The sequence below is a fragment of the Euprymna scolopes genome, chromosome 40, assembly GCF_053919585.1.
Source record: "Euprymna scolopes isolate OS-2025 chromosome 40, ASM5391958v1, whole genome shotgun sequence".
NCBI lineage: Eukaryota > Metazoa > Mollusca > Cephalopoda > Sepiida > Sepiolidae > Euprymna > Euprymna scolopes.
In genome coordinates, this window is record NC_136521.1 from 3,126,201 (window position 1) to 3,152,808 (window position 26,608).

At 35.0% G+C, this 26,608-nt stretch overlaps 2 protein-coding genes across 2 annotated transcripts in view; both read right to left on the bottom strand.

Moving 5' to 3' along the window:
* Positions 1-25,005, bottom strand: LOC145265701 (S-crystallin SL20-1-like). Its single transcript, XM_080121758.1, has 6 exons — positions 24,666-25,005; positions 16,525-16,620; positions 14,552-14,667; positions 8,606-8,683; positions 2,342-2,449; positions 1-221 (listed from the first exon to the last, which is right to left on the bottom strand). The coding sequence occupies exons 1-6, from the start codon at positions 24,796-24,798 to the stop codon at positions 57-59; spliced, it is 696 nt and encodes a 231-aa protein (XP_079977884.1). The 5' UTR covers positions 24,799-25,005; the 3' UTR covers positions 1-56.
* The window catches only part of LOC145265707 (S-crystallin SL20-1-like), a 296,744-nt gene that overhangs the window by 89,558 nt on the left and 180,578 nt on the right, over positions 1-26,608 (bottom strand). The gene's annotated exons all lie outside the window — the stretch shown is intronic.

The following is a 26,608-nucleotide window of genomic DNA, read 5'->3' on the forward strand; positions in this document are numbered from 1 at the left end:
TACAGATTTTAAAATTTCGGTCCATTTTGTTTCAAAATTATTCTTCCATTTCCTGATTACCAGTTGGTGTTGGAACGGCTCTTCAGGTAAGAAGAGATCTTGGGATGAGAAGCGATGCGGGTCCTCATAGCCATCATCTTCGGATATCTACTGAACATGGGTTGGTTCTCCATCATGGGATTCTCCAAGGCACAATAGCACATCATGTCACACCACATCAACTGAAATGAAGTAAAATTAGACATTGAAAGCATAAAATGAAAAGTTAATGGTCAGCCAAATTTCTGGCCAAAAACCGATTAAAAAGTTTTTCCCAAATCTCAATAACCCATGTGTCAAATCTCGAGAATATAAACTGAACATTGACAGAGTAATTTGGTTGGGAAATGTGCACACACTGATTACACTCCATTAATCTATTTTGGATAAATACTTTTATCAAAAATTCTCCATAAGTTTTGGTTTTGGTTTGGATCATGGCTGAAGGAACTCAATTTATATCTATCTATCTATCTATCTATCTATCTATATATATATATATATATATATATATATATATATATATATATATGTGTGTGTGTATGTGTATGTGTATATATATATATATATATATATATATATTATATATAAGTTATTTCGGTTTGAATTAAGGCTAATGCACTCAAGTCATATGGATATATATTTTATTTTGGAAATCGCAACTTTATAATATATAAAAATCGATAGAACATTAACTCTAATATATATAATAATACATACGAAATCTGCAAGAATTAAAATATCATATTTAAGCGTACTTTACGAGCGGACTTTGCCAGGCGGTCGTGCTAGCTCAGATGCAGTTTTAACAAAAAAGCTACAATAATATCAGGGCGTCTCCATTTCACTGAACATCTATAGAACGCCAACAGCAATATATTACATATGAATGAGTTCTCCGTGGAATTTTCACAGGTCCCGCTAGTATAGATAATAGTAAATAACTGAAAAATAATTGAAATTCTTTCAATAATACTTTTAATTCATTTATTCGTGTCCGTGGTGCACGATGCTCCCCCGGAGACTGCATTATCATAGCCTTCAAAAACCAAGTCTGTTACATTACATGCAAGAAAGCAATTGCATTTTAAGAACAGATATTAAAATTATTAAATATGAAATATTTTATTGTTTCGTAAAGTGAGAAAATCTTTTTCGAATTCGTTTCTGAGTTCAACACAAAAATTAGATGGTTGGCGCCATGTCAGTGCTATATATAGCCATCAGGAAATTATTGGAAATTTTTCAATGTTACTCGGGTTTTCAATAATGTGAAGACCAAAACAGTTGCGTCTCTTGAACCATGTGGAGAGTTGCCTCCCCTTGTCTGAGTTTTTTGCTGACGTTTTATTGAAGTTGTTAAGTAACTTGGAGTTATCTTTTCTTTGTATATAAAAACGAGTGCTTACATATATTCGGTCTCCTTGTTCTGAGCATGTTAATAAAAGCAGACTGCACTTGTGTGTGAGTGTGTACAACTAAAACATGTTACGTGTTAACTGATTTATTTTAGATTATCGTCGATATAACTTCCAATATGAATTTTATTTGAATCTAAAAAGGTATGTTTTGTTTGTTTTAATTCATAATTAATTATGAAATGGTATTAATTAAGTAATTAACAATCAAGGAGATAATCACTAATTACTTCCTGTCTAGGTGTGATTATCCCTGGTTACTTTCTGCTCAGGGGAGATCGTTCTGGTTGCATCCTGTTGTCTTTACACAAATATGTTTATTCTTCTTTGTTTTAATCGTCAGAGATTTTACAAACGGACAGAATTTACAGGATGAACTGACAACAATAATTCATTTTTAAGTGAGTGTAAGTAAATTATAGAACGAAATTAGATTTTTATATGGACAAAATAAAATGTTTAGCGGATTATAAATGAAGAAATCGTTTGACACTTGTAGCTCATAAATCCTTCATCAGAAGACGATCTGGAATGGATAATTTAAACAGCTTCTCGACACAAACCGACATTCTAGAATTAGAATTGAATGGCGACTCCATATAAAAAAAGCTACAATAGAACCCGGGATACGGCATTAAAAATTAGCAACAAAATACAGTAAAGTATATAATACACATATATAAAATATAATAACGTTATAAATAACACTGTAAGGGAAAATATCGTAACCGGGACCGGAAAACATTGTATTCCACATAGTAACCTGAAAAAAAAAAACTTATCCTAGTGATTTTTAGGTAACGTTCTTAATTGATGGATTTTCACTGAGATATTGTGTATGTGTGAGTACATGTGTGAATCATAGAACTTATGTAATTGCATACCTGATCGCCCATGAAGAAGCTCTTTCCTCCATTCTGCATCTCCAAAGTTCTCTCCAAGAAGGGCAGAACGCGTTGGCACGTGTTCATGTATCTCCACTGCATGTAATTCTGAAAAAGAAAAACCCAAATTTTTAGACGCACAAATATAAAAAGATTTATCCTTTCTTAGCAACAGCTATTTAATAAAACACAAAAATTATATATATATATATATATATATATATATATATATATATATATACATATATATGTATATGTATATATATACATACATACTCGAGTTTTTTTATATTCAAAAGTAATGGACTAATGAATTCAACGAGGTTGTTAGACAGTGCTCAATAAAAAGATCTGATAATACTTGTTTATTGTTATATAAACATGCTCACATCCCGTTGCTACAAATAGCCACTTGTTTCAATCAAACAACAGATATCATCAGGCAGCGACTTGACTATTCAAAAGTTTAATGAATAAACAGATAAATAGATTATTCATTAAACTTTTGAATAGTCAAGTCGCTGCCTGATGATATCTATTGTTTGATTGAAACAAGTGGCTATTTGTAGCAGCGGGATGTGAGCATGTTTATATGACAATAAACAAGTATATACATACATATATATATGCATATATATATGTGTGTGCATATATATATATATATATATATATATATTAATGACTCACAAGGATCTTTCACACAGGTCATCAAAGATCTCTCCTCGAAAACAGCCTGTGGTGTTCCCTGGAAGCTGAGTGACAACAAGTCTCTCCTGGTTTCCAGTACTCTCCACCTCTTTCGATAACATTTGCAAATAAATTTGCATGATCGTTGCTAGCCATTGATTATTCTTTGGAAGCGGCTATTTGTTTTCACTGGAATTTGAGTGACAATAAGCCTCCCCAAGGTCCCAGTCCATTTCGCACTCATCCGGCGGAGGTCTGATCAGTTCCTCGGTCTTTCTTTCCTCCTTGACTATACTTGGTTATTTGGTCTCACTTTTTTTGGTAATGGGAGGATGGGGGTGGGGTTAGACATCTCATAGCTATGCGGTTTCAGTTTTCTTGGTTGTAGCGCTTCATGTTGTCCGGCACCAGTTTCCCTGGCCCCCGCTTATTGCTCCTGTGTGTTAGTTTCCACATTCAAGGGGTTTTCTTAATATTTCAGTTGTTTTCATTTTTGTTGCTTGTTGTATTTTTCTAGTCATTCCTTTGATTCCAATTTCTCCAATTCTTTTTTCAAAATATTTCGGAATAATAATAATAATAATAATAATTATTATTATTATTATTATTATTATTATTATTATTATTATTATTATTATTATTATTTAAGGTTAATATTTTGAGGAGGTGAAACAACCAATGATCTTAACTGAAGTTCATACAAGAGTGCTCAATACCGAAATAGGGCAAGATATAATTTTATTTGTTTTGCATAAGCATTATATGTCGCTACACATTTATGAGCATGTTTCGCTCATGCAGTTATTAACCTTATTTTGTATAAGCAGCATAGCCTTAAAAATTTCTAGTTACCGAAAACATGCTCCTGAATATAAAACAGATAAAATGTGTGTATATATATATGCATCCATATATATAAATATATATATATATATATATATATATGAAATTGGTATATTTAGGCAGCATTTTTTCATTCAAGCAAACATTATTAAATGCAACGGCAATACTTTGCTTTATGATCCTTTTTTTTAATTTTTCGATTCTCCGTATAATCTTTTTTATATCAAAATCAAAAAATATTAATAAAGGTTCTATGGTTGCTGTTGTCACAAGCGCTTTCGATTCGTCCACGAATCATCATCAGGTGTTGAATTAAAAGTGCGAAGGACCAAAAATGAGAATTAAAAGTGAAAACTAAAATATACAGTAAACGGCGTTAGGCGATAAGTTAAAATATATCGAATGGATGAAAAGTCGATTAAAAATTCCAATATTAAAATCATAAAGTTTGTAGACACTGTTAACAAAGTCCGTCCACTACGAACAACGCAAGACATTTTAGAACGTTACTGCTTTTCTCGAATGCAATATCATTTATAGTGGGTAAAAGGGTTTATAATATATGACGCTTTTTTATGCTGTCAACGAGGACCTTCTAAGATGGGAAGCGGGGACAGTTATGTTCTTTTATCAAAGGTTTATATAGAGCACTAGCATTATTTAGACGCATGGTTATTCGCCGGGGCAACGTTGTATAAATAATTTGAAATTTGAATATGCCATTTGTCATTTATTTGCATATGCTCTGTAGTTATATCGACTTTATAAATTAAGGGATTGATATAAATAAAAGGTGAAATAAAATTGAATAAACATATATATATATATATATATATATATATATATATATTGTAAGTTATAAAAATATATATGGCAATTAAGCTACACAGAATATTCCGCGTTTCATCCACGCTAGAATACATCAGGCTTATGCATAAGCTTGACGAATCCTAGCATGGATGAATCGTGGGATATTTTGTGTAGCTTAATTGCCATATATATTTTTATAACTTACTACCTAGCTCTACCTATGTATTGAGAACTGTTGAAGTAACTAGGCATAAATTATACTTTGTATATTAATTTATTTGATTAACTGAAGTAGTCATATTTATATATATATAAATTTTATTTTCCATAATTTCAACTAATCCTATATATATATATATATATATATATATATATATATATATATATAATATAAAGCTGAATGTGTGTGTGTGTATGTGTGTGTGTGTGTGTGTGTTTCTGGTCACGAATAGACTGCTATATGGTTGACTATTTTAAAGAACTGATCACATATAATGATAGAAGTTGTATTGAAACACAGGAATAGGTGTGCTTGATCTAGCAGAACGGTGGTTCATTAAAATTGTGGGGTCTGCATTTGCGCCTAGTCCACAAAGTATGGAAATAAAAAAATTAAAAATTAAAAAAAAATGTTTTTTTTTTTTTGTTTTTTTTTACACAGTGATCACCACTTATCAAGGCCCGGAAACCACTCAGGGATAAGGGTTATTGCAAGTGCATTACGTTAGTGTGGAGATTTGATGAAGTGTTTACTTAAGGGGGCGGTTCATTAGGAATTTGTTAACATTGGACTTGAAGACGTCCAAGTTGTAGTCAGGTGGGAAGCAGGCAGACGAAACCACAGTTCCACAGGCGTGCAGTTCTAATAAAGAAGCTTTGTTCATGGAATCCGTGTTTTGATTTAGGCACAGGTATAGAGTGGGGGAGATTTTTCACAGTGGATTCAGCTAGACGGGTGTTTTTCGTGGAGGATTGGCGAGGGGGGACCAGAGATTAGAGTTCAGACGAGCACCTCCCATGGAAATAACGATAAAGCAAGGATAGGCTCGCAACGTCTCTTCTGTGGGAGAGAGGTTGCAGGGTAGAGAAAAGGGCATCCCCCACTAAGCCAGGAAGTCTATTTTGTACTCTGTCAAGGCAGGATAGGCTATTTTAGCAGCTCCTGCACAGATATGGCAGAAGTATTCCATCCTTGGACGTACTTGGCTTTTATATAGATAGAGAATTGCATCAGTAGTGAGATATCTTCTGGAGCGGTAGAAGGATCCCACCATCTATCCAGCGACCTTGGCAATAGACTTGATGTACGTGTTCCATTTCAGATCAGGAGTAAAGGTCAAACCCAGAAGCTTGTCAAAACACGGGGCCTCACCCAGATGAGAGCCATCCATCACAATTGATGCCAGATGGGAGATCTGAGTGTTGATGATGTAAGGATAGGAGTTTGGTTTTGGATGCATTAAAGGTAACCTGCCACATCTTCCCCCACTGAACCACGCGCTCGAGATCAGAGGAGAGAGAATCAGAGAGAACTTTGTCATTTACAACCTTTGATGTGTTGCCGTAGATGGTCGTGTCATCAGCATAGATGTCAACGAATGATTTAAGTATGTGTTTAGGGAGGTCATTAATGTAGATCAGGAAGAGATTTGGGCCCAGGATTGACCCCTGAGGGACTCCAGCATTTATATTGCAGGCCTCCGATCTTTGTCCATCTACCACTACTCTTATTAGCCTATCGGAGAGAAATGATTTAATGATTGAGAAAACATTTCCAGTTATACCGTAGCTGGAAATCTTGTGAAGTAGACCCTCAGGCCATACCCTGTCGAAGGCCTTTGATATGTCGGGAGCAATTGCCCTAGAAAGGAAGCCTTTGTCAAGAGATTCACTAATCCTGTGGGATATAACCGTCAGCACATCTGCGGTAGATCTTGCAGAGCGGAAACCATATTGTGTGTCATTCCTGCTGAGGTGGTTGACTATTTCTCTATTTAATATAGATTCCAGCAACTTACTCATAACACACAGGAGACTTATTGTTCTGTACTGAGAGGGAGATGACTTATCACCTGAATTCTTAAATACAAAGCAAACTGATGAGGTCTTCCAGGGAGTCGGAAAGCACTTCTCCTTAAGGCAGCGCTTAAATAGTTTCGTAAGTATGGGAGCAAGTTCTGGTTGAAGCTTTTTTAACACTATAATTGGGATGCTATCAGGGCCAGTTGCTTTACTGGAATCTAGGTTCTTGATTAGCTTGACGACCTCATGCACGGATATTTGTAAATTACCTAGCTTGTTCTGTGTTATAGGAGAAAATATGGGGAGTTGGTGGCCTTCGTCGCATAGGATAGAATTAGCTGCAAAGTTCTTTGCAAATAGTTTGGCCTTGTCTGACGCTGACGAGATGACCTCTGGTCCATTGATAACGGTTGGGATAGAACGCACACTTCTGTTCAGGATCCTATTTGTTATTTGCCAAAACTTGTGGGAACCAAGCCGCTGATCAGCTACCTTGGATTTAACAGACTGGGCATATAGCTCTCTTGCATTTTTTATTACTCTTTTACAGTGGTTGCTGGCAGTCCTGAAAGCAGCTTAAGTCTCAGTGCATTTATTACGTTGGTAGCTATGGAAAAAGTGATTTCTGTGCGCGATAGCAGCAGCACATTCTGGGGAGAACCATGGCTGGCTGTTAGTTTTTTTTTGTTGGAATTCTTTAGATGGTATGAATTGGTCTATGCCTACAATTAACCATTCGGTCGGATCTGATACTATAGAGGACACTTCCTTTTTAAACATGGAGTGCAGAGGTAAATCAGATATGAATGTTCGGAAGCTATCCCAGTCAGCCATAGAGTATCGGTATACAGTACGGTGGAGGGGTACGTCTGGGGGCTTCTTACATTTCGTTTTTATCTTATCTGATACGACGGAGTGGTCGGAGGATCCTAGAGGAGAATGAACGGAACATGAACATAGCTCAGGGGAAGTTGAGAGAAAACGGTCTAGGAGGCTTGCATATTGACCGGGTGTATCGGGCACAGGGGTGGGCTCGCGAACAATCTGAGTGAGGTCAAAAGCAATGGCAAAATCATGACAATCATTTACAAGTGTTTTGATATAGATGTACGTAAAAATACTTTGATAAGTATGTTTTAACTTAAATAGGGATGGTATAATAAAATTGTGGGGTCTGCGTTCGCGCCTGGCCTCCATAGAATGGAAATAGGCACAAACTATAAGAAAGACTTTTCCTATATATCTGCGTAAGTATACTTTGATAATTTTGTTTCAGTTTGAAGAAATATGGTATAATAAAATTATGGGGTGTTCGTTCGCACCTGACCTCCATAGAATGGAAATATGTCACAAAGTTTAACAAGGTTTTTTAATATAGATCCAGAGAATATTATGATAAGTGTTTCAGTGTGAACAGGTATGGTATACTAAATTATGGGTTTTATCTATTATATTTTTACTTTCATCGTATTTTGCTTTGGTTTTGATACCCCCAAATTCAACCATAATTTACAACCCTTCGTTTTCATAACCTATCATACTTTAATAAATCAGAGTCCATTTTCTGTAGGGTGTTTTTGAACCCAGTCAACGACGCGTACTTTTGGTAGTATATATATATATATATATATATATATATATATATATATATATATATATATATATACAACTAGTTTAAATGATGGAAAATAAAATTTATATTGACATTATTAGTTATTCAAATGTTAAAACAAGAAATGTTTTATTTATTTTATTCATAAAGTTCTAAAAGTACGTTCTTCTTATCAGTATAATAAAACTCATTTTTTCATGAATTGGAAAACTTCGAATATTGAATACAAAATTGTTTCTTGTGTAAAAAAAAAACACAGCAAAATTTCGCTTTTTAATGTATGTACTTACATCTGCATTGCTTCCGTTCATTTCACCTTTTCCACCGGAAGGACTCATCGATCCAGAATTGGTTCCGTTCTGATCGGACTGAAACAAAGAAAATATTATACAGTGGAATTCTAATATTTTAACGAAATTGGTACAATTTGAATTCTGTTGTTTTTTTTTTTGTTTTTTTTGCATTTTTATATTCGTATATCTATAAAAGTGAAAATGTAGGTTTGATTGTCTGTCTGTCTGTCTGTCTGTCTGTCTGTCTGTGTACATTGCCCTACCAAATGACTCTGTCAATTTAGCATACCGCATATTGAGATTTGGGAAAATCTTTTTAATCTGGTTTCAGCCAGAAATTTTGCTGTCAAATTTCAACGATTCGACATTTGTAAACTCTACCAAACTCCTCCGCTAATGTTGGGTCTATACACTTGAAATTTTAGATATAGATTACTTGGACATGGATCTAACTTTATAATTCGATTTGGGCGCAAAACATTAAAGACTAATGGGTAAGAACTGGCGTCAAGTTTAAAAACAATTGACGTATCATCTAACTTTTCTCTATAGTAATTAAGGAAGACTATCATATAAAAAGACATTACTTTACATATTCACATTTTTTAATATATACATATACACATAAAGTTATTAAAAGGTCATAGAGCCCGAGCAAAGTCGGACGTAACTGCTAGTATTCCAGAAAAAAACAACTAATATATATATTCGCTCGTGTGCCGTATTGATAGAGTTCCTGGATACGATAATTGCCATCCTCACAAAGAGTGTACTGTTTTATAACTATTATGAAAAAAAGTTGTCGTGAAATCACGTGAAAATAAGACGCTTAATAAATTTTATGCAACGAACCTCGACAGTTTCTCCCGACTCTGTATCTATGCCTAAATCTAAACGCAAATTCTATTAACATAGCTTCTTTCCTTCTGTGGAACATTGTTCTACTGGTCTGATTTCCATCTGACTACAATATCTTATGTAGTTCAGAATCAGCATGTAAAGAAAAGGTTTCAGGTATGTCTCGTTTATCTATTGTGTTCGTATGATGTACATTGCACGGCACCCAGCAGTTTGAGACCGATGACCTCCAGACAGAAGAGCATGAAACCTTTTCCATATTTCTTCCAGCTATGTAATATAAATACTTTCGGTAAGCCGATATCCAACATATAACATCCTAGGTGAGACACACTCCGATGAGGACCGAGGGATGCTCCGGACATTCGGACAATGATGCATCTCGAGAACGAGTGAAACGCTATGATCATAATGACTTATGTTATTGGTTCCCGGAAAATACTGAGTAGCTCTATTATCGATTGGTAGTGTTTAGTTTCGAAATATTTTTATGACAAAGAAAAGAATGTTTAAATAACAGAAAAAAAATTGTTATCGAAGCGAAAAAAGGTATTTAACTTGATAAAACATTTACATTAAAAGAATTCCTAGGAATTTCAACTTGGGGAGAAAAGGAATTTGATAAGTAAAAATAATCACGCATGACTGCGTGAAATATGATCGTGTGCTGACATGTGTTAATGACGTCATTTAGAGGGGGAGATTTATTTTTTGAGAGACACGTTGAAATTATTGATTGAGATTGTCGGACTGACTTCGTTATTTTCATGGAAAGTGTTCAACTGAGCTTCAATCTATGGTCCCCCCTCGCCAAACTTTCACAATAAACACTAGTCTAGCTGTAAACACTATCAATAATTTCCCCCACTCTTTATCTGTGCCTAAACCTAAACGTAGATTCCATGAACAAAGCTTCTTTCTTAGAACTGCACGCCTGTGGAATTGTCTTCCGTTTTCCTGCTTTCCGGCTGACTACAATATGGTTGTGTTCAAGTCTAAAGTAAATAAGTTCTTGATGAGCCGTTCCATATAAGTTATTAAATTTACCAAATTTTCATTACTAATGATTACTATATTGACCAACTTCTACTGTACACTCTTTAACCCTTATCCTTGAGTGGCCTCTGGGCCTTGATAATGTGGTGATCCCTTTGTAAAAAAAAAAAAACTTCCTCATCTTGGTTGTTATCGTCACATCGTTTCGGCCGTTTTGCCCTCCGGCCTTCATCAGGTGCTTTGTATCGACCTGGGGAACCGTTTGTTAGAAGTCTCGAACCCAACCCTTTATTATTATTACGGGGGTACCGTGTTCGGACTCCAGCTAGGCTCTGAGGCACAGTTGCTGATTCTCTGTTTTGAATGTTACTTTTTTACTGCCTTCGTTCAGGATTGAACTCAGCACCTTTGGGTAACTGTAAACTTTGATACAACGTCCTAGTGAAAATATGGCCGAGTGGTCCTACTTTAGCAAATAGGGTGTACACCATTATAGCTATTTGCTAATATTTTCTCCTCTGAAGTGATGGTAGGCATCGAAACCCTATAGGATAAGGAGTTAAAATGTCTAACGTATTCTTTGTCTTAATTAGAATAACAGAAATCTTTGATATGAAACTCAAACATTTCACTTCAAAATTTTTTTAATTCATTTAACCGCTAAAATTTAATTTATTTGCTCTATCTTGTATATCGAGCAATTCTTATTAAGATGAAATAATACTTATAGAATAATACTGCCATTAGTATTTGTAAATCTAATAATCACAGGTTTCCATACCAGCTGATTGTTGGATAATTTTATGCTGAAGTATATATATATATATATATATATATATATATATATATACCTTAATATATCACACGTATAACAGAAAAAAGACACAAAAATATATGCACACATTATATTGAGAATATTACTTAGGAGGTTAACCTAGCCATAAAATACGCTTAAATATGATATTTTAATTTGTACAGATTTCGTATGTTTTATTATGGAGTCGTGATTTCAAAATTAAAAAAAAAGTATTTGTTTTCCATCAGCTAGAATCGAAACCGAAAGCAAAACTGTAGCATTGTAAGCTGGTGACGTTACCACTGTACCAACGTGAAATTAATATGACTGATTAGAAATTAAAAATAAAAATAAACTAAGATGAATGTGCAAATGTATAACGATTTTTTTTCAATTTTCACTCCTTTTTGATCCTTAAAAATCTATTTAAGCGGCTAAAAACCCATAAAAGAACGGTCCGTATAAAATCGAATCATTTGAGGCCCCTAGCGCTGCTCAGCGACTTTTAATTTGGGAAGAGATAGAGTTTGACAATATGGAGATGGACAGACGGACAGAGAGACAGATAGATAGGTAGACAGACTGATAGATAACCTTTTATATATTAGACTCGCGGGGGGAGGGTCTGGCTTTGCTCGGTATTAAAATACGCTTAAATATGATATTTTAATTTTTCCAGATTTCGTATATGTTGTGGTGACACACACTCATTTACATATGTGGATAATATTACACATAAATAGCAAGACTCGGTTAGTCTGAGGGTGTGTTAACCAGAAGTCACTGAAGGCTGGGCCGAGAGCAGATATGTTCTCCAGCCAAGACTCTCTTACTTGACAACCATTATGTAAATATACTGTAAATATACCTTTCCTAATACACTTCTTATTGATCTACCTTTGTTTGTTGAGTCTTCATTTGTATTGCCTTATACGTTATTTGGTTCAACCTGCAAACATCACAGTTGGCGACAAAGGTGAACGTCAAACATAACAGTATATATTATTATAGAGTCGTGATTTCAAAAGCAAAATAATATTTAGGTGCCATCAGCTAGAATCGAAACGGAAAGCAAAACTGTAGCATTCAAAGCTGGTGACGTTACCACGGTACCAAGATGGCATGCATATGAACTGATTAAAAATAAATGAAATTGATGAATGTACAAAATGTTGTTGGGGGGGTGTCCCCCTTTTTGACTCCTTACAAAGATTTTTAACCAGCTAAAGCCCCATAAAGGAACGGTCCATAAATAGAAAGCAATTATTTGAGGTCCTGGGGAGCTCTGCGACTTTTAGTTTCGGAAGGGATAGACTTTGAAAATATGGAGACAGACAGACAGAATATAGCCTTTTATGTATTAGATTATACACTAGACAACTATAAAAACACCAGAATGTTTTAATAGCATTAATATAAACCATGACTTTCATAAAGCGCACACACGTTTACTTGGTTCGACTATTATATTATCAGAGGTTCCATTGTAATGTTTTTATTTCATTATTTTATTTTTTACCTGAGCAGGAAAAAGAAGCTAGAGTCGATGAGTCTTTTCTAATATTTAATTATTAAATGCATTATTACAAGTTCCCTTGAAAGGGAGGCTACTCTGTTTAAATTAACTGAATAGTTTCGCGAAAGTAGTGATGCAAAAGTAGCCTCCCTTAGTAGAAGTTTTAAAACTAGTACTGATTAAAAGCAGTGTTTACACGTCTAATTGACCTGATCGATTAATAATACATGTCAGATTACAAGACTCAAGGGTTGAAGTTTGAATGGTTTTCTGCAAAAAAAAAAAAGTAGCTCACGCCTGAGACAGACAGCGGGAGGGAGATAGGGAGGTTAGTAAGTCATTAGCCATAACATTAGGAACAAATACATGAACACAACTAATTTAGGGATCATTTTGATCTTGGCTAATATTTTTCGTTACAAGTGATTACAGTATTATCGGCGGCCTGTCTCGCGTCACTTTCCTACACAACCTGATCTGAGAAATGATGTTTCTATTTACAATGCCTCCCCACGGGGCAGAGTTAGACACCAGGGTCGGTTTTTAACGTGGAGAAAAGGAACAAAAATAAAAATTGTCTCAGTCGTGAAGGATTTCTCCTCGAATGACAGAGAACAAGAAATTGAAGTGCAGCATCTGAAGAACATATACTACACTGTGATCTTGTCCCGAAGGGCAAGTATGATGTTACTCTCAACCTCGATATTTGTGACGTCATGTCGATTCATCTCTGTTTTTATGTCTACTCCAACATTGTTTACACACATGAAATAACCTTGTGTCACTTCTCTGATCATATAGTACTGATGGCTCGCTCTCCTCAGGAACAAAAAGACATTCGAAACAACATCCACTCTAAGAGAAACCCGGTTGGCATCAACATGCATCTTGGGGAGACGAAAGTGATGTTAAAACGAGCACGCTTCCAAGTCGCCAATAATTGTTGATGGAAAGACCTTTGAAGAAGTTGAAAGCTATATCTGCTTGGGAATGAAAATTACGAAAAAATGGAGATCTCCTCCCTCCGATAAAGGGTATTGGGATGGGAAGCTTTTAGGAAAGTGCAGAATATCACGAGATGCCGAAAAGCAAATATGTCAATCAAAGGTAAGATCTGCAATGAATGTATACTACCTATGATGATCTACGGTAGTGAAACATGGACCCTGACAATTCACCATGGTGAAATCTTAGCAGTAGCACAATGGAAGATGAAGAGGATAATTTTAGGCATCACTCTACAAGACAGAAAGACATACATCTGGACCCGCCAACAAACAAGAGTCATCTAAACATCAACACTGATGCGCAGTGCACGTAGCCGAACAACATGACAACAGATTGTCCATCAGGACAACGGAATGGACACCTCATGAACATAAGAAGCCAAATGAGAAGATCAAGAATGAGATGGTGGGGCAGCCTGATACAGCACATGGCTCCCACATAGCAGAAAATAGCTCTGGACAGAGTTATATGGCTAACGGCATTGAGAAATAAAACCCTTGTTGAAGTTAAAGTGTCACTTCGATTTGTACTTAGTTCAACACTTGTCAGGATTAACACAGGACCATGTAATCGATATCCGATACGTCACAATCTGTTATTTAACACTATCAGTTAATATAAATATATATATATGTATATATATCTATATCTATATCTATCTATATCTATCTATATATATATATATATATATATATATATATATATATATATATATATATATATATATATATATAGTTAGATGGTGGCGATTTCAAAATAAAGTACTCACCCTGAAGCGTCCGTTCTTCTCGTGGAAGTACCTCATGTAATCGTGCATGATTTCATAGAAGCAATCAGCGATGTAGTCACACCTCATCATTTCAATGTTAGTCTTGGGGTAGAAATCTAAAGAAGAGACGTTGAAAATCTTTACATTTGATTGCAAAATTGGGTTATCTTGTATATAAAGTAAAGTGAGATGCTCCCCTATATTATTCACCAGCATAGTTTTTTTTTAGTGAGGACGAACTATTACAAAAGCGCACATATTGATCTCAACATAAGGAATATACGGCATAAGCACGTTGATACATCGGTTCCCACTGGATCACCGAAGTTAAGCAACTTGAACCTGGTCAGTACTAAATGGGTGACAATTTGGGACGTTCGGGTGCTGTATGTGCTCTCCGCTTATCTCGGCATTGTTTCCAGTCGTCCTAGTCTTCTCCTTGCCACTGGATTCAAATAGCGGCGATTCAAGAGAGGTGTAGTTGAGGATTGAGCAACCCTTGCTTCACAATTACACGCGCTACTGCTCCTAAGAAGTATGCTTTGTCTTTCATGGATGTCGTGCATGGATGGATAAGAAATGGAAGACGCAACCCACCAATAATAATTAAATGGGAGACTTTTTTTTAGCAATTTATGGTACTTCCGGTCACGTGTCTAACTCGGGGTCAGGATTTTTTTTTTCGCCCAAATTCATCCTATTCGAATTTTAATGATTTAATTTGAGTAAATATAGTCTCAGACGGAAAGAGCTGAAACAGCGATGCATATATTGAACTTAACACTTTTAAATAAATATATATCTATCTATTTATACTCCTATACATTCGTTTTTCTTTTGTGTGTATTCATATTCATATTGAAAACCCTCTTTTCTAGTTATTTAAAAAGAAAATACAGTTTTCTTATATATGGGTTCTGGGATTGTATTCACTAGCAAAAAGATCTAACTAATTTGCATATTATTTTAAACATTTATTTTTATTAATTTCCTATTAGTTTTCAATTTTCTTATGGGATGATCATCTTTAGTAAACTACTAGCACGGGTGCCCGGCGTTGCCCGGGTATTTGGAGGTGTATGTCGAGCAAAAAATAAAGTGGTCAATTTTTTAAAGTTTGACCCCTTTTATGGCCTCTTAACATTTATTGATTGGGCTCAAATCAAGTTATTAAGTTAGAACCATGTCCAAGGAACCTATATCTAAAATTTCAAGTGATTAGACCCAAAATTGTCGGAGGAGTTTGGCAGAGTTCTCAAAGGTCAAATCGTTGAACTTTCACCCCGTAATAGCCAAATTTCTAGCCGAAAACCGATCACAGTACCCTGTATATCAAATTTCGAGTCTGCAGACTTAAAATTGACAGAGTTATTGCGTAGGGAAATGTACACACACAGACACACAGACACACATATACACAGATACACAGATACACACACAGACAGACACTTTCACTTTTATAGATATATAGATTACGTGTAATTATATTCATGCAGATATTCTACTTGATTTATACTTGCATAATATTTGCGTAGAAGGTTTACAGTAAACACAAAATTGTTTCCATATATATTTATGTATACGTATAAATTTTTGTTTAAGCTATAAAAGTGAACGTGACTGTGTATCGGTGTGTCTGTGTGTCTGTGTGTGTGTGTACATTTCTCTACGTAATAACTCTGTGAATTCTCAGTCTACAAACTCGAAATTTGATATACAGGGTACTTAGACTTGGGAAAATCTTTGTGATCGGTTTTCGGACAGGAATTTGGCTGTTAAGGAGGTGATAATACACTAGGAGCATGAAATGAGCGTATACTAATGCAATGTTCGTAGTATGTTCTCAACTCCTTATTAATTAATAGGATCTCTCGACCGAAGAGTGTATACTCTGGAAACCGTGACACACGTTAAAGGTACTAATAATGTATAGATTGTTGATAAGTAGATAGATTTTTCTTTAAAATACTTACTGTATTCGCGGGCCAAGTACCGGGCGATGGCCATGGTTTCGGGCATTCTATTACCAGCATCCATTTCCAAGACAGGCACGCACATGCAAGGCATATCTGTAAAAAATAAAATATATTGATAGATTATTATTATTATTATTATTATTATTATTATTATTATTATTATTATTATAAATATACATATAATATATATATATATATATATATATATATATATATATATATATACAGAGAGAGAGAGAGAGAGAGAGAGAGGGAGGGAGAGGGAGATTGTAAATATTGTAAATATACATATATATATATATATAATGTATGAAAATCGTGTTACCCCATATTTCATACTAGCTGAACGCCTGGCGTTGCCCGGTCGCACAATACGCTTAAACATGATATTTTAATTTATGCAGGTTGTGTATGTATAATTATAAATTTAATCCTCTATAGATTTTTTATATATTATGAGGAATAATTTGCCCGGTGGACTAAGTCGCACAAAAACAATTTTTTTTAAATAATAAGGATAATGTTGTTCATCAAATTCCATCTGTTTTATTTAAATATCACGTCAGCAATGCTCGAAAAAGTCACCTCTTTTAATGTTATGTTTTATAATATGCAAACAAAGAAATGAGTTGCAGGGATTTTAAATTGTGCCTTTTTTATTGTAAATGTAACATATTAATAGGAAAAAATTAAAATGAAATGGTGTTGTACACTCGGTCTTGAATAGCGGATCATTCGGTCTGCAGGCAAATGCTCCAGCACTGGGATGTATCTATGTAACAGATTTTGTAAAAATAGATTTTGGCAAGGTCATTTTGAAGAGAAATACTTTCCCCTAAGAGTAAAAAAAATGTAATGGGCCTCTAAGCATTTAAAGATTCGAATGTTTTCAAAAATTATTTCAATAATTTGAAAATTGAAAATATAAAATAATAAAACAACTTTAAAAAAACATAACAATTGTTGGTTCGCCCACTCATTTAAATATACGTTTTGTTTCTCCTTAAAATCTCTAAACCTATTTTAAACATATATATATATATATATATATATATATATATATATATATAATTATTTCTACAGTCGAAGAACGTCGCTCACAAAAGCCATGACAGCCAACAAACCGGAAGTCCAAGAGAAAAGTTTCGCCCTTATTTAGGCTCATCAGTTAGCCATATCCGAACTCAGGATTAAAAACTCGAGCCTCTTGCATGATGAACAGAAATGAGGGAGAAACTCGAGTCTTGGACTCCGGTTTGTTTACTGCTATAGCTCTTGTGGCCTGTGACGTTGTTTAGCTGTGGAAATAATGATATAGTTTGTCAGATTCTGAAAACTGAAAATTATATATATATATATATATATATATATATATATATACAGTGATAGATAAATAGAGGATAGATATGTAGAGACAGAGAGAGAGAGACAGACAGACAGACAGACAGACAGAGAGAGCAAAGTCTGCTTAAATACAACGGAGTTTTCTTTTTTTTATTTTTCCGTTGATTGATCTTCTTGATTTTTATCAGACATTTTAATCCTCGTGTTTCGATCAATAGTTTTCATCACAATATTGTTAAAATCTCCTTTTGTGTTGTCTTTAAGTAGACGATATTTTATTTTATTTATTTTATTCTGTATTTATAAATGTTTGCAATTAAAACATAAAATAAATAAATAATACATTTAACCACATCCCTCTCCTTACCCTCTTCCTTAACCGAAAGCATAAGTTTAACTAAATAAAAGAAAACAAATAAAAGGCCAAATAAATTAATATATCCATATAAGTATAAAACTCAAATGACCTTGTAACGAGTGTTGTAAGCCAACATCCGGTTTACGACTTCCGGTTTCGCATGTGTACATAAGCATAAACCCATAACAGCGTAAACAAATAAACACAACTCGCTACGTTTGCAGAATTTGACCTGCGCACTGAAATATTAACGTTATTTAGAAATTATTATTTAATATTGGAAGGGTGAGGATGTTTTGCAACTATTCTGTATTACAAGTATACTGTCACAATTTTCTTACTAATAAATCAACTTTGACCCGTTGACAACGTATTTTGTTACTGTGTACGTTTTCAGCGTCCCAATTGGTTGGGTTGGGTTTTTTTTTCCCGTTTAAATTATCTAAATAATTGTTAATACTTTCTGCATTTTTTTACATCGTTCATTTCCGTATTCTGTTTAAGTTATTTTAACACAATTTTCTTACAAATAAATCTATTTTAACCTTTGACAACCATAAGAGCATTTTACAACTTATTGTTTTACTGTGTACGTTTTCAGCGTCCCAATTGTTGGGGTTTTTTTCGCGTTTAAATTAAACGATATATCAAAATTTGAATAGTGCAGATTTACCTATATGTATGGCAACACATTTATAATTTTTTTTTTTTTTTTTTACATTTTCACCCCAAACAAGGCAAATTGCCACTTTGGTGTAGGGGGCTACTATGAATTCAATGGCTGTAAGTTTTTGTGTTACAAAATAAACAGAACAACTCATAGAAATGTATCTATATATCATACATTAATTCCATAGCTAATATAACATACTGACCTAACGGGTCACGGGTAGTCTAGTTATCTATAAATATCTGTATAAATGCAACACAAAAAAAAAACTTTTTTAACAAAATGACTCCTGATGATGACCAAATTGCTGGCAAAAATCATTCAGTGATATAATGCAAAATTTATAAATAGAAATTAAAAGAAATCTAAAAAGAAAAAAATGAAAAACTCCGTCGTATTTAACCACATTTGCTTCGATAACAATTGTTGCCAAAATATACGATTATATATATATATATATATATATATATATATATATGTATATATATATACATATATATATATATATATATATTAAGGGGAATTAGAACAGTAGTCTAAAGAGCAGAGTGTATTTTAATGCGATAGTAAAATCACTAATGTAATTAAAATACACGAAGAACAGTGCTTGTTGTAATGTAGATATATAATAAGCTCAATAGGCATATATATCCTAGAGCTATTTTAATATTCAGTAAGATGGTTGATAATTTATAATTAAAATTTGGTTTCATAAGAAGGAACACAACAAAGCCAATAAATTGTACGATTGTTTCGGAAACGATGTTTTTATTGAGATAGACATTAATTCATGGACAATAATTTTGACATATAGTTTTTTAAACAAATTCTCCTCAGTTTATTTGCTTTGTTGTATTCCTTCTTATGAAACCGATTTTTAATTTTTAATTTTAATTATAAATTATCAATCATCTTACTGAATATATATGTATTACATATGTATATATATGTGTGTGTGTGTGTGTGTACGTACATATGTATATACATACATATCTATATATATTTATGTACATACATACATACATGGTGATTGCTACTTCTTGTCAGAAGTTTTCCATCCTTTCCTTAAATGTTATTGCGTCCGCGTGCACGTAGATGACTCTTTAATCCAGATTAGTCCTGCATGGAAGTTCATAAATGTGACATTAAAACTTCTCTTCTTGTAAAGATGATCGCATGATAACATTGTGAATACCACTTTTAGATTTTCAGATTAGACCACACATATGACAACTTAGCGTTACCAGGTATGCTGTAGAAGCCTCCTCATAAGACTGTTGTTCCTGTCTTTGATCGTGTGCTTTTATATGATTTAATATGATTAACAAAACCAGCTTTTGACAAAGAGTATCTGCCACATACAGTTTCTGTTGAAAGTTCTCTGAAATTTTAGTATTGCCCTGCTTTCTTAATACGCGTTTTAAACAGCAAACTCTACACGCTGCCCTTCAGAAAATCTTACAATTTTCTCTGATGGTTTTCCTCCCCAGTGATCGATATTTCGCATGGGCTTCCCAGTTATGTACATCCATCTCCACTATTTTCAAGTTGTTTTTCAGAGAATCTTTATACCTTTTCCTTCATTTATGTTGTTGTCTTTTACCTCCATCTATCTCGCCATAAAACAGTTGTTTAGAAAGTCTTTTCCCCTCAATCCAGTCCAGCACATCTGATTTGGAATGATTTTCATTTCTTAGGAAATTAAGTTGTCCAACTAGTTTTGTGGAGTTGCTTAAGCAATTACACCATAGCATGAAAGCCCGAGTGAACTTCAATGGATTCCTGTCTGATCCAATTTCAGTTGAAACTGTGTGAAACAAGGTGATATACTTGCTCCTAGATTATTTTTTCGAGATTTTGCTGTGATTGCGACATTAGGGTGAAGTTTCTGTTTTGCACATCAGGTAAACTTTTTAACCTTAGAGGTCTCAATTACTTTTTAGAACCTTGTTCTTAAACATTTATATGCAGATGATGCAGACCTTGTTTCACACTTAGAAGCACACATACGGATGATTATGAAAAAGTTATCAGAACAGCTTTCGGACCTACTCCCAACCTCCAGAAAACATATATTATGTATTCTTCTTCTATAGGAATGTCATGTGTTGCACCAAACATTGGTTGATGGTAAGAAGTTAAACGTCACGAACAATCTTGTTTATCTGTGTAGTACGCTGAGTAAGGACTGTGCGCTTGATGCTGAGATAAATCACAGAATGGGCAAAGGCCGTTCTGCTTTTGGGAAAATTGGAGAAACATGGTCTGATCGGGGAACCTCATCAAAAGCTAAGTGTTTACGAAACATATACATACATACATGATGATTGCAACGTCTTGTCAGACGAGTGCCACTCCCTCAGACACTTAAAGTCCATGAGCTTAAAAATGACATCCATCGCCACAGGACCATTTTAATAGACAAATGCCTGAGAGAGTATCTATACACAGATGATATTACTGAGTCTTAGCTTTGTACGACAGCTAAGTTTCTCTCTGGGTTCAAAATGTTGAGATCATGCAACAACCAAGAGCAAGATAGCCAGCAACAAATTAAACTGCAGCCCAGCTTAATGCGGGTACTGGTCTCCCGCTTTATGATTTTTTATATCAAAGATTTTCTTCTCCTAGAAAGGTTGCCTTCACCACGGCTTACGGGAGCCCTCTCCCCCCCAACACATATATATACACAAACAAATATACACGGTGCTAGTTGGCCATTGACCCAGAAAAAGAGTTCATTCGCCCTTTGGAAGGTCTTGTTTTTAATCATTCAGGGAGACTAGTCGCCCTCCTCACCAAACAAGTCTGGTGGGGGAACCAGTTTAGTCGCCGGTGAACCGACCATGAGGCAGGTAGTACTGGGTTACATGGTACTAGGAGCATATGACATGACCTGACATACATATATACATAAATACATGCATACATACATACATGTATGCATACATACATACATGCATACATACATGCATACATACATGCACACATACATACATACATGCATACATACATGCATGCATACATACATACATAATGCATACATGCATACATACATGCATACATACATACATGCATGCATACATACATACGTGCATACACACATGCATACATACATACATACATACATACATGCATGCATACATACATGCATACTACATACATGCATACATACATATATGCATACATACGTACATACATACATACATACATACATACATACATACATACATGCATGCATACAGATCAATATTTTTTTTTTTATTTTAAAATTGCTATCAAACGCAGAAAGTGAAATTTGGTACACTGGAAGAGCATAACAAGTTGCCCTATTTCCCTGATTTTTTTCGAATTTAAACCATAAAGCGATACACAGGGCTTATACACACACACACACACACACACACACACACACACACACACACACACACACACACACATATATATATATATATATATATATATATATATATATATATATATATATATATACTAGCAAACGTACCCGTTGTTGACTGGGTTCAAAAACAGCCTACAGAAAATGGACTCTGATTTATGAAGGTATGATAGGTTATGAAAAGGAAGGGTTGTAAAGAGATGGCTTCGAATTCGGGGGTATCAAAACCAAAACAAAATATGATGAAAGTAAAAATAAAATAGATAAACTCCATATATTACAATACCATACCTGTTCACACTGAAACACTTATCACAATATTCTCTGGATCTATATTAAAAAAAAATTGTTAAACTTTGTGACATATTTCCATTCTATGGAGGTCAGGCGCGAACGAACACCCCATAATTTTATCATACCATATTTCTTCAAACTGAAACATAATGATCAAAGGATACTTACGCAGATAGATATGAAAAGTCTTTATTAAAGTGTGTGTCTATTTCCATTCTATGTAGGCCAGGCGCGAGCGCAGACTCCATAATTTTATTATACCATCCCTATTTAAGTTAAAGCATACTTATCAAAGTATTATTATGTACATCTATATCAAAAACCCTTGTAAACGTTTTTTTTTTAATTTATTTCCATACTTTGTGAGCCAGGCGCGAACGCAGACCCCACAATTTTAATGATCCACTGTTCTGCTCGATCAAACATACCCATTCCTGTGTCTCGATACATCTTCTATCATTATATGTGATCAGTTTTTTTTTAAATAGTAAACCATACAGGAGCGTATTCGTGACCAGACACACACACATACACACACAGACGTTCAGCTTTATATTATATATATATATATATATCGATGACTACAAATATATTTTAAAGCCCTCCCCCACGTATTTTGGTAGAGCACTGTCGTATATAATTCTCACTCGCTACTTAATTGGCTGAAAATGTGAAGCTCGCGGTTTGTTTACAAACAGGCGGTTTGAGCACTGTACGAGTAGCGGACGGATGTTTGTTTAAATAGACATTCGGACGAGTTATTTGCGGGCGTCGCTTCCATGGTCGAGCGGTAGAGCTGCCGACTGTCAACACAACAGTTCTAGGTTTGATCCTTGGCTTGGGAGAGGTGCTAGCCTAGCGACAAGAAGTACAAATTCAATTTTCCGACAAGAAGTACAAATAAATTCAAAAGACCTTATTCTACGAAGTTTCGAAAACTGCAATTCTTTCTCATCAGAGTAAAGAGATTTGCAAAATATACAATAAATTTTACAGGTTAATGCATTAAAAGAAACTACAAATATGAATTGAATCATATTTGCATGAGAAAGTTTTATGCGTACCTACACAATTATCTACATATTAATTTTCTGGGTCACAGATATTTAGTTCAGACATGTGCTTGAAGCTTGAAGATTTGAACCTGATCGTGTTTCTATTGCGGCTGCTATCTACTGCGCCATCATTACAAACCATGAAAAAGAAAAGCCTCGTATTTCATGTAAACAATGTCACCCGTGTGGGAGTGCTCTATTCGTTTCACGTAAAGCTAATCCATTTAATCTGATGCTACCTAGTCAGGCTGTCTGAAGATATTGGCTTCCTGAGACGAAATGCACCTAACATTAATGCTTTTTGTTTTTCTACTTTTTTTTTGCAAAACTTAATTATGTTTAGAAAAAAAACACAAAAACAACATCCTACCTTTTCTCCTCTTCTTCCTCCTTCCCATTACCCCTTTCTCCTTCTACCTCCCCCCCCCACACTTCAGGACTGATTTCCTAACTTAAAATGTACAAAATATAATTAATGTAATTCTTTTCTCTCTCTCCCATTGTAAAACTCATTCATGTTCTGCAGGGCAGGGAACAAAAACGATAAAATCCACTATATTAAAAAACAAACCAAACAATACAAACTAGCGATTGAAGATACAAAGAGCTTCGAGAATTAAATAAAAAGAGCTTCTACAAAATAACTGAATGCAACATCGAACACTATTTTCAAAATAACTGGATTCGGCATTAAATTACCCGAAAAGGGTTGGTATGCCGTAAAACAAAAAAATCCAACCAAACTAGTTGACGCCGGAAGTTTTCATGTAATTATCTCCCCTGATAACAATTAAAAATACGGATGTGCATAAAAACAAAGTGTCGCTTATTTTAAGTTGATTGACCAATATCTTCTCTGTATGGTACTATTTAAAAACATACGTTTTGATGTAAAGTTTGTTACCTAAGCAAATTCGATAATAACTGGATTTGGAATGAAATAAACCGAAAAGGGTTGATATCCCGAAAAAACAAAACAACCCAACCAAACCAATCCTTTTAAAGAAAATGTCTACTCACCTTTCCTGTATTTATCCCATTCGTTGAATTCGAACCTCTTGTCGGTGTACTTGACTCCGGCAGCGGCAAACATCATACGAAGGATCTCGGCACGTCCACGGCCATTGAAGTAGTACAGAGTGTAGGAAGGCATGGTCGATGCTAACTTGGTTTTAGTCCTGAAGACTCGCAAAGAAAGAGAAATAGGTCGTAATGCCAGTAGTGGGTATCAAAGACGAAACTGAATATTTTCCATCAGAATACGCCGTATATATCGCCAGTTTTGAAAAATAAAAGAAATGCTGACGAGCTCTTTAAGTGCCGTAATGACATTTGGCCATTGACCAAGGACTATTTTAGAAATTGCCTGGCAATTGGTCATGTGCAGCTAATACTTGAGCCAACGCCATTGTCTTTGTCTTGGAAAACGCACTTGCACATTATATGCCGCTAAAGAGTGCATGACGTCGCAGACAGTTGCTGCAATTTTGCTACGGCAGTTTGCCATTCAAACCAAATGCTATTTAATATCAATGTCTGAAACGACATTAACGTAGATATATTTTGTAAATAAACACTCCGAATATCATAAACCCGTGCAAAATCTACAGCACTTTTGAGATCAATTTACTGTTACTAATATTTTTTTTTATTCAATTTTAACCCCAAACAAGGCACAGTGCCATTTTGAAGTCGTGCCTACTATCGGGGACATAAGTTGCAGGGATATTATGAAGGGAGATGAGTGGCAAGATGTCTGTTAACATTACAATTGAACTTCTGCATATCAGTACAGTTGGGAAAGGAGAACCCGGAAGCGAGTTCCACTGTCTAGCTGGTCTGGGAAAGAAAATATTGGAGTAGAAGGCTTTCTTACACCTAGGGATCTCTACTGTGAAGGGGTGGGATTTAATTGCTTGTCGGGATTTTTTTTATTTAATAGGACCAGATGTACCTGGCGTTGCCCGGCATTAAACGTAACGTTAAACTCCTTTAAAAAAATGAAGTAAAAAAATAATAAATGTGCATGCGAGTATCATATTTTTCAACATTTCACTTCTTTTAAGTAAAAAAAATACTGAGATCGAAACCAAAACCTAAAGACAGTGAATCAAGAACCATAACTATTAGGACAATTTTTTTACATGGTGGTCACCACTTATCAAGTCTCAGAAGCCACTCGGGGATAAGGGTTATTGTGTGTACAGTAATCAATAGGATAGTATCGTAGTAATAGTTAGTATTGGAGATGTGATAAAGTGTCATTACTTAAGGAGGCGGTTCATTAGGAATTTGTTTGTGTTGGACTTGAAGACATCTAAGTTGAAGCCGGGGGGGGGGGAACAGGCAAGCGACAGAGATTTCCACAGACGTGCAGTTCTAAGAAAGAAGCTTTGTTCATGGAATCTACGTTTTGATTTAGGCACGGATAAAGAGTGGGGAAAATTATTGACAGTGGTTTCAGCTAGTTGGGTGTTTTTCGTGAAAGATTAGCGAGGTGGGACCAGAGATTGGAGTTCAGACGAGCACTGGCCATGGAAGTAACGATAAAACAAAAACAGGCTCGCAACGTCTCTCCTGCGGGAGAGAGGTTGCAGGGAAGAGGAAAGGGCATCCCCCACTAAGCCCCGAATCCTATTTTGTACTCTGCCAAGGCAGGATAGGCGGTTTCAGCAGCTCCTGCCCAGATGTGGCCACAGTATTATATCCTTGGACGTACTTGCATTTATATAGATAGATACTTGCATCAGTAGTGAGATATCTTCTGGGGTGGTAGAAGGGTCCTACCATTTTTCCAACGACCTTAGCAATAGACTTGATGTACGTGTTCTTTTTCAGGTCAGGAGTAAAGGTCAATCCCAGAAGCTTATCAAAACTTGGAGCTTTCCCTAGCCGAGAGCCAACTATTTCAATTGATGCCAGATGGGGATCAGAGCGCTGATGATGTAAAGATAGAAGCTTAG

What these genes read in the sequence shown, in the direction of transcription:
- LOC145265701 (XM_080121758.1), bottom strand. Translation starts at nt 24,798, where the DNA reads ATGCCTTCCTACACTCTGTACTACTTCAATGGCCGTGGACGTGCCGAG. An exon ending in GTACTTGGCCCGCGAATACA is followed by an intron (nt 14,668 to 16,524) that starts GTAAGTATTTTA and finishes TCTCTTCTTTAG; the next exon opens with ATTTCTACCCCAAGACTAAC. An exon ending in AGAAGAACGGACGCTTCAGG is followed by an intron (nt 8,684 to 14,551) that starts GTGAGTACTTTA and finishes TCTTTGTTTCAG; the next exon opens with TCCGATCAGAACGGAACCAA.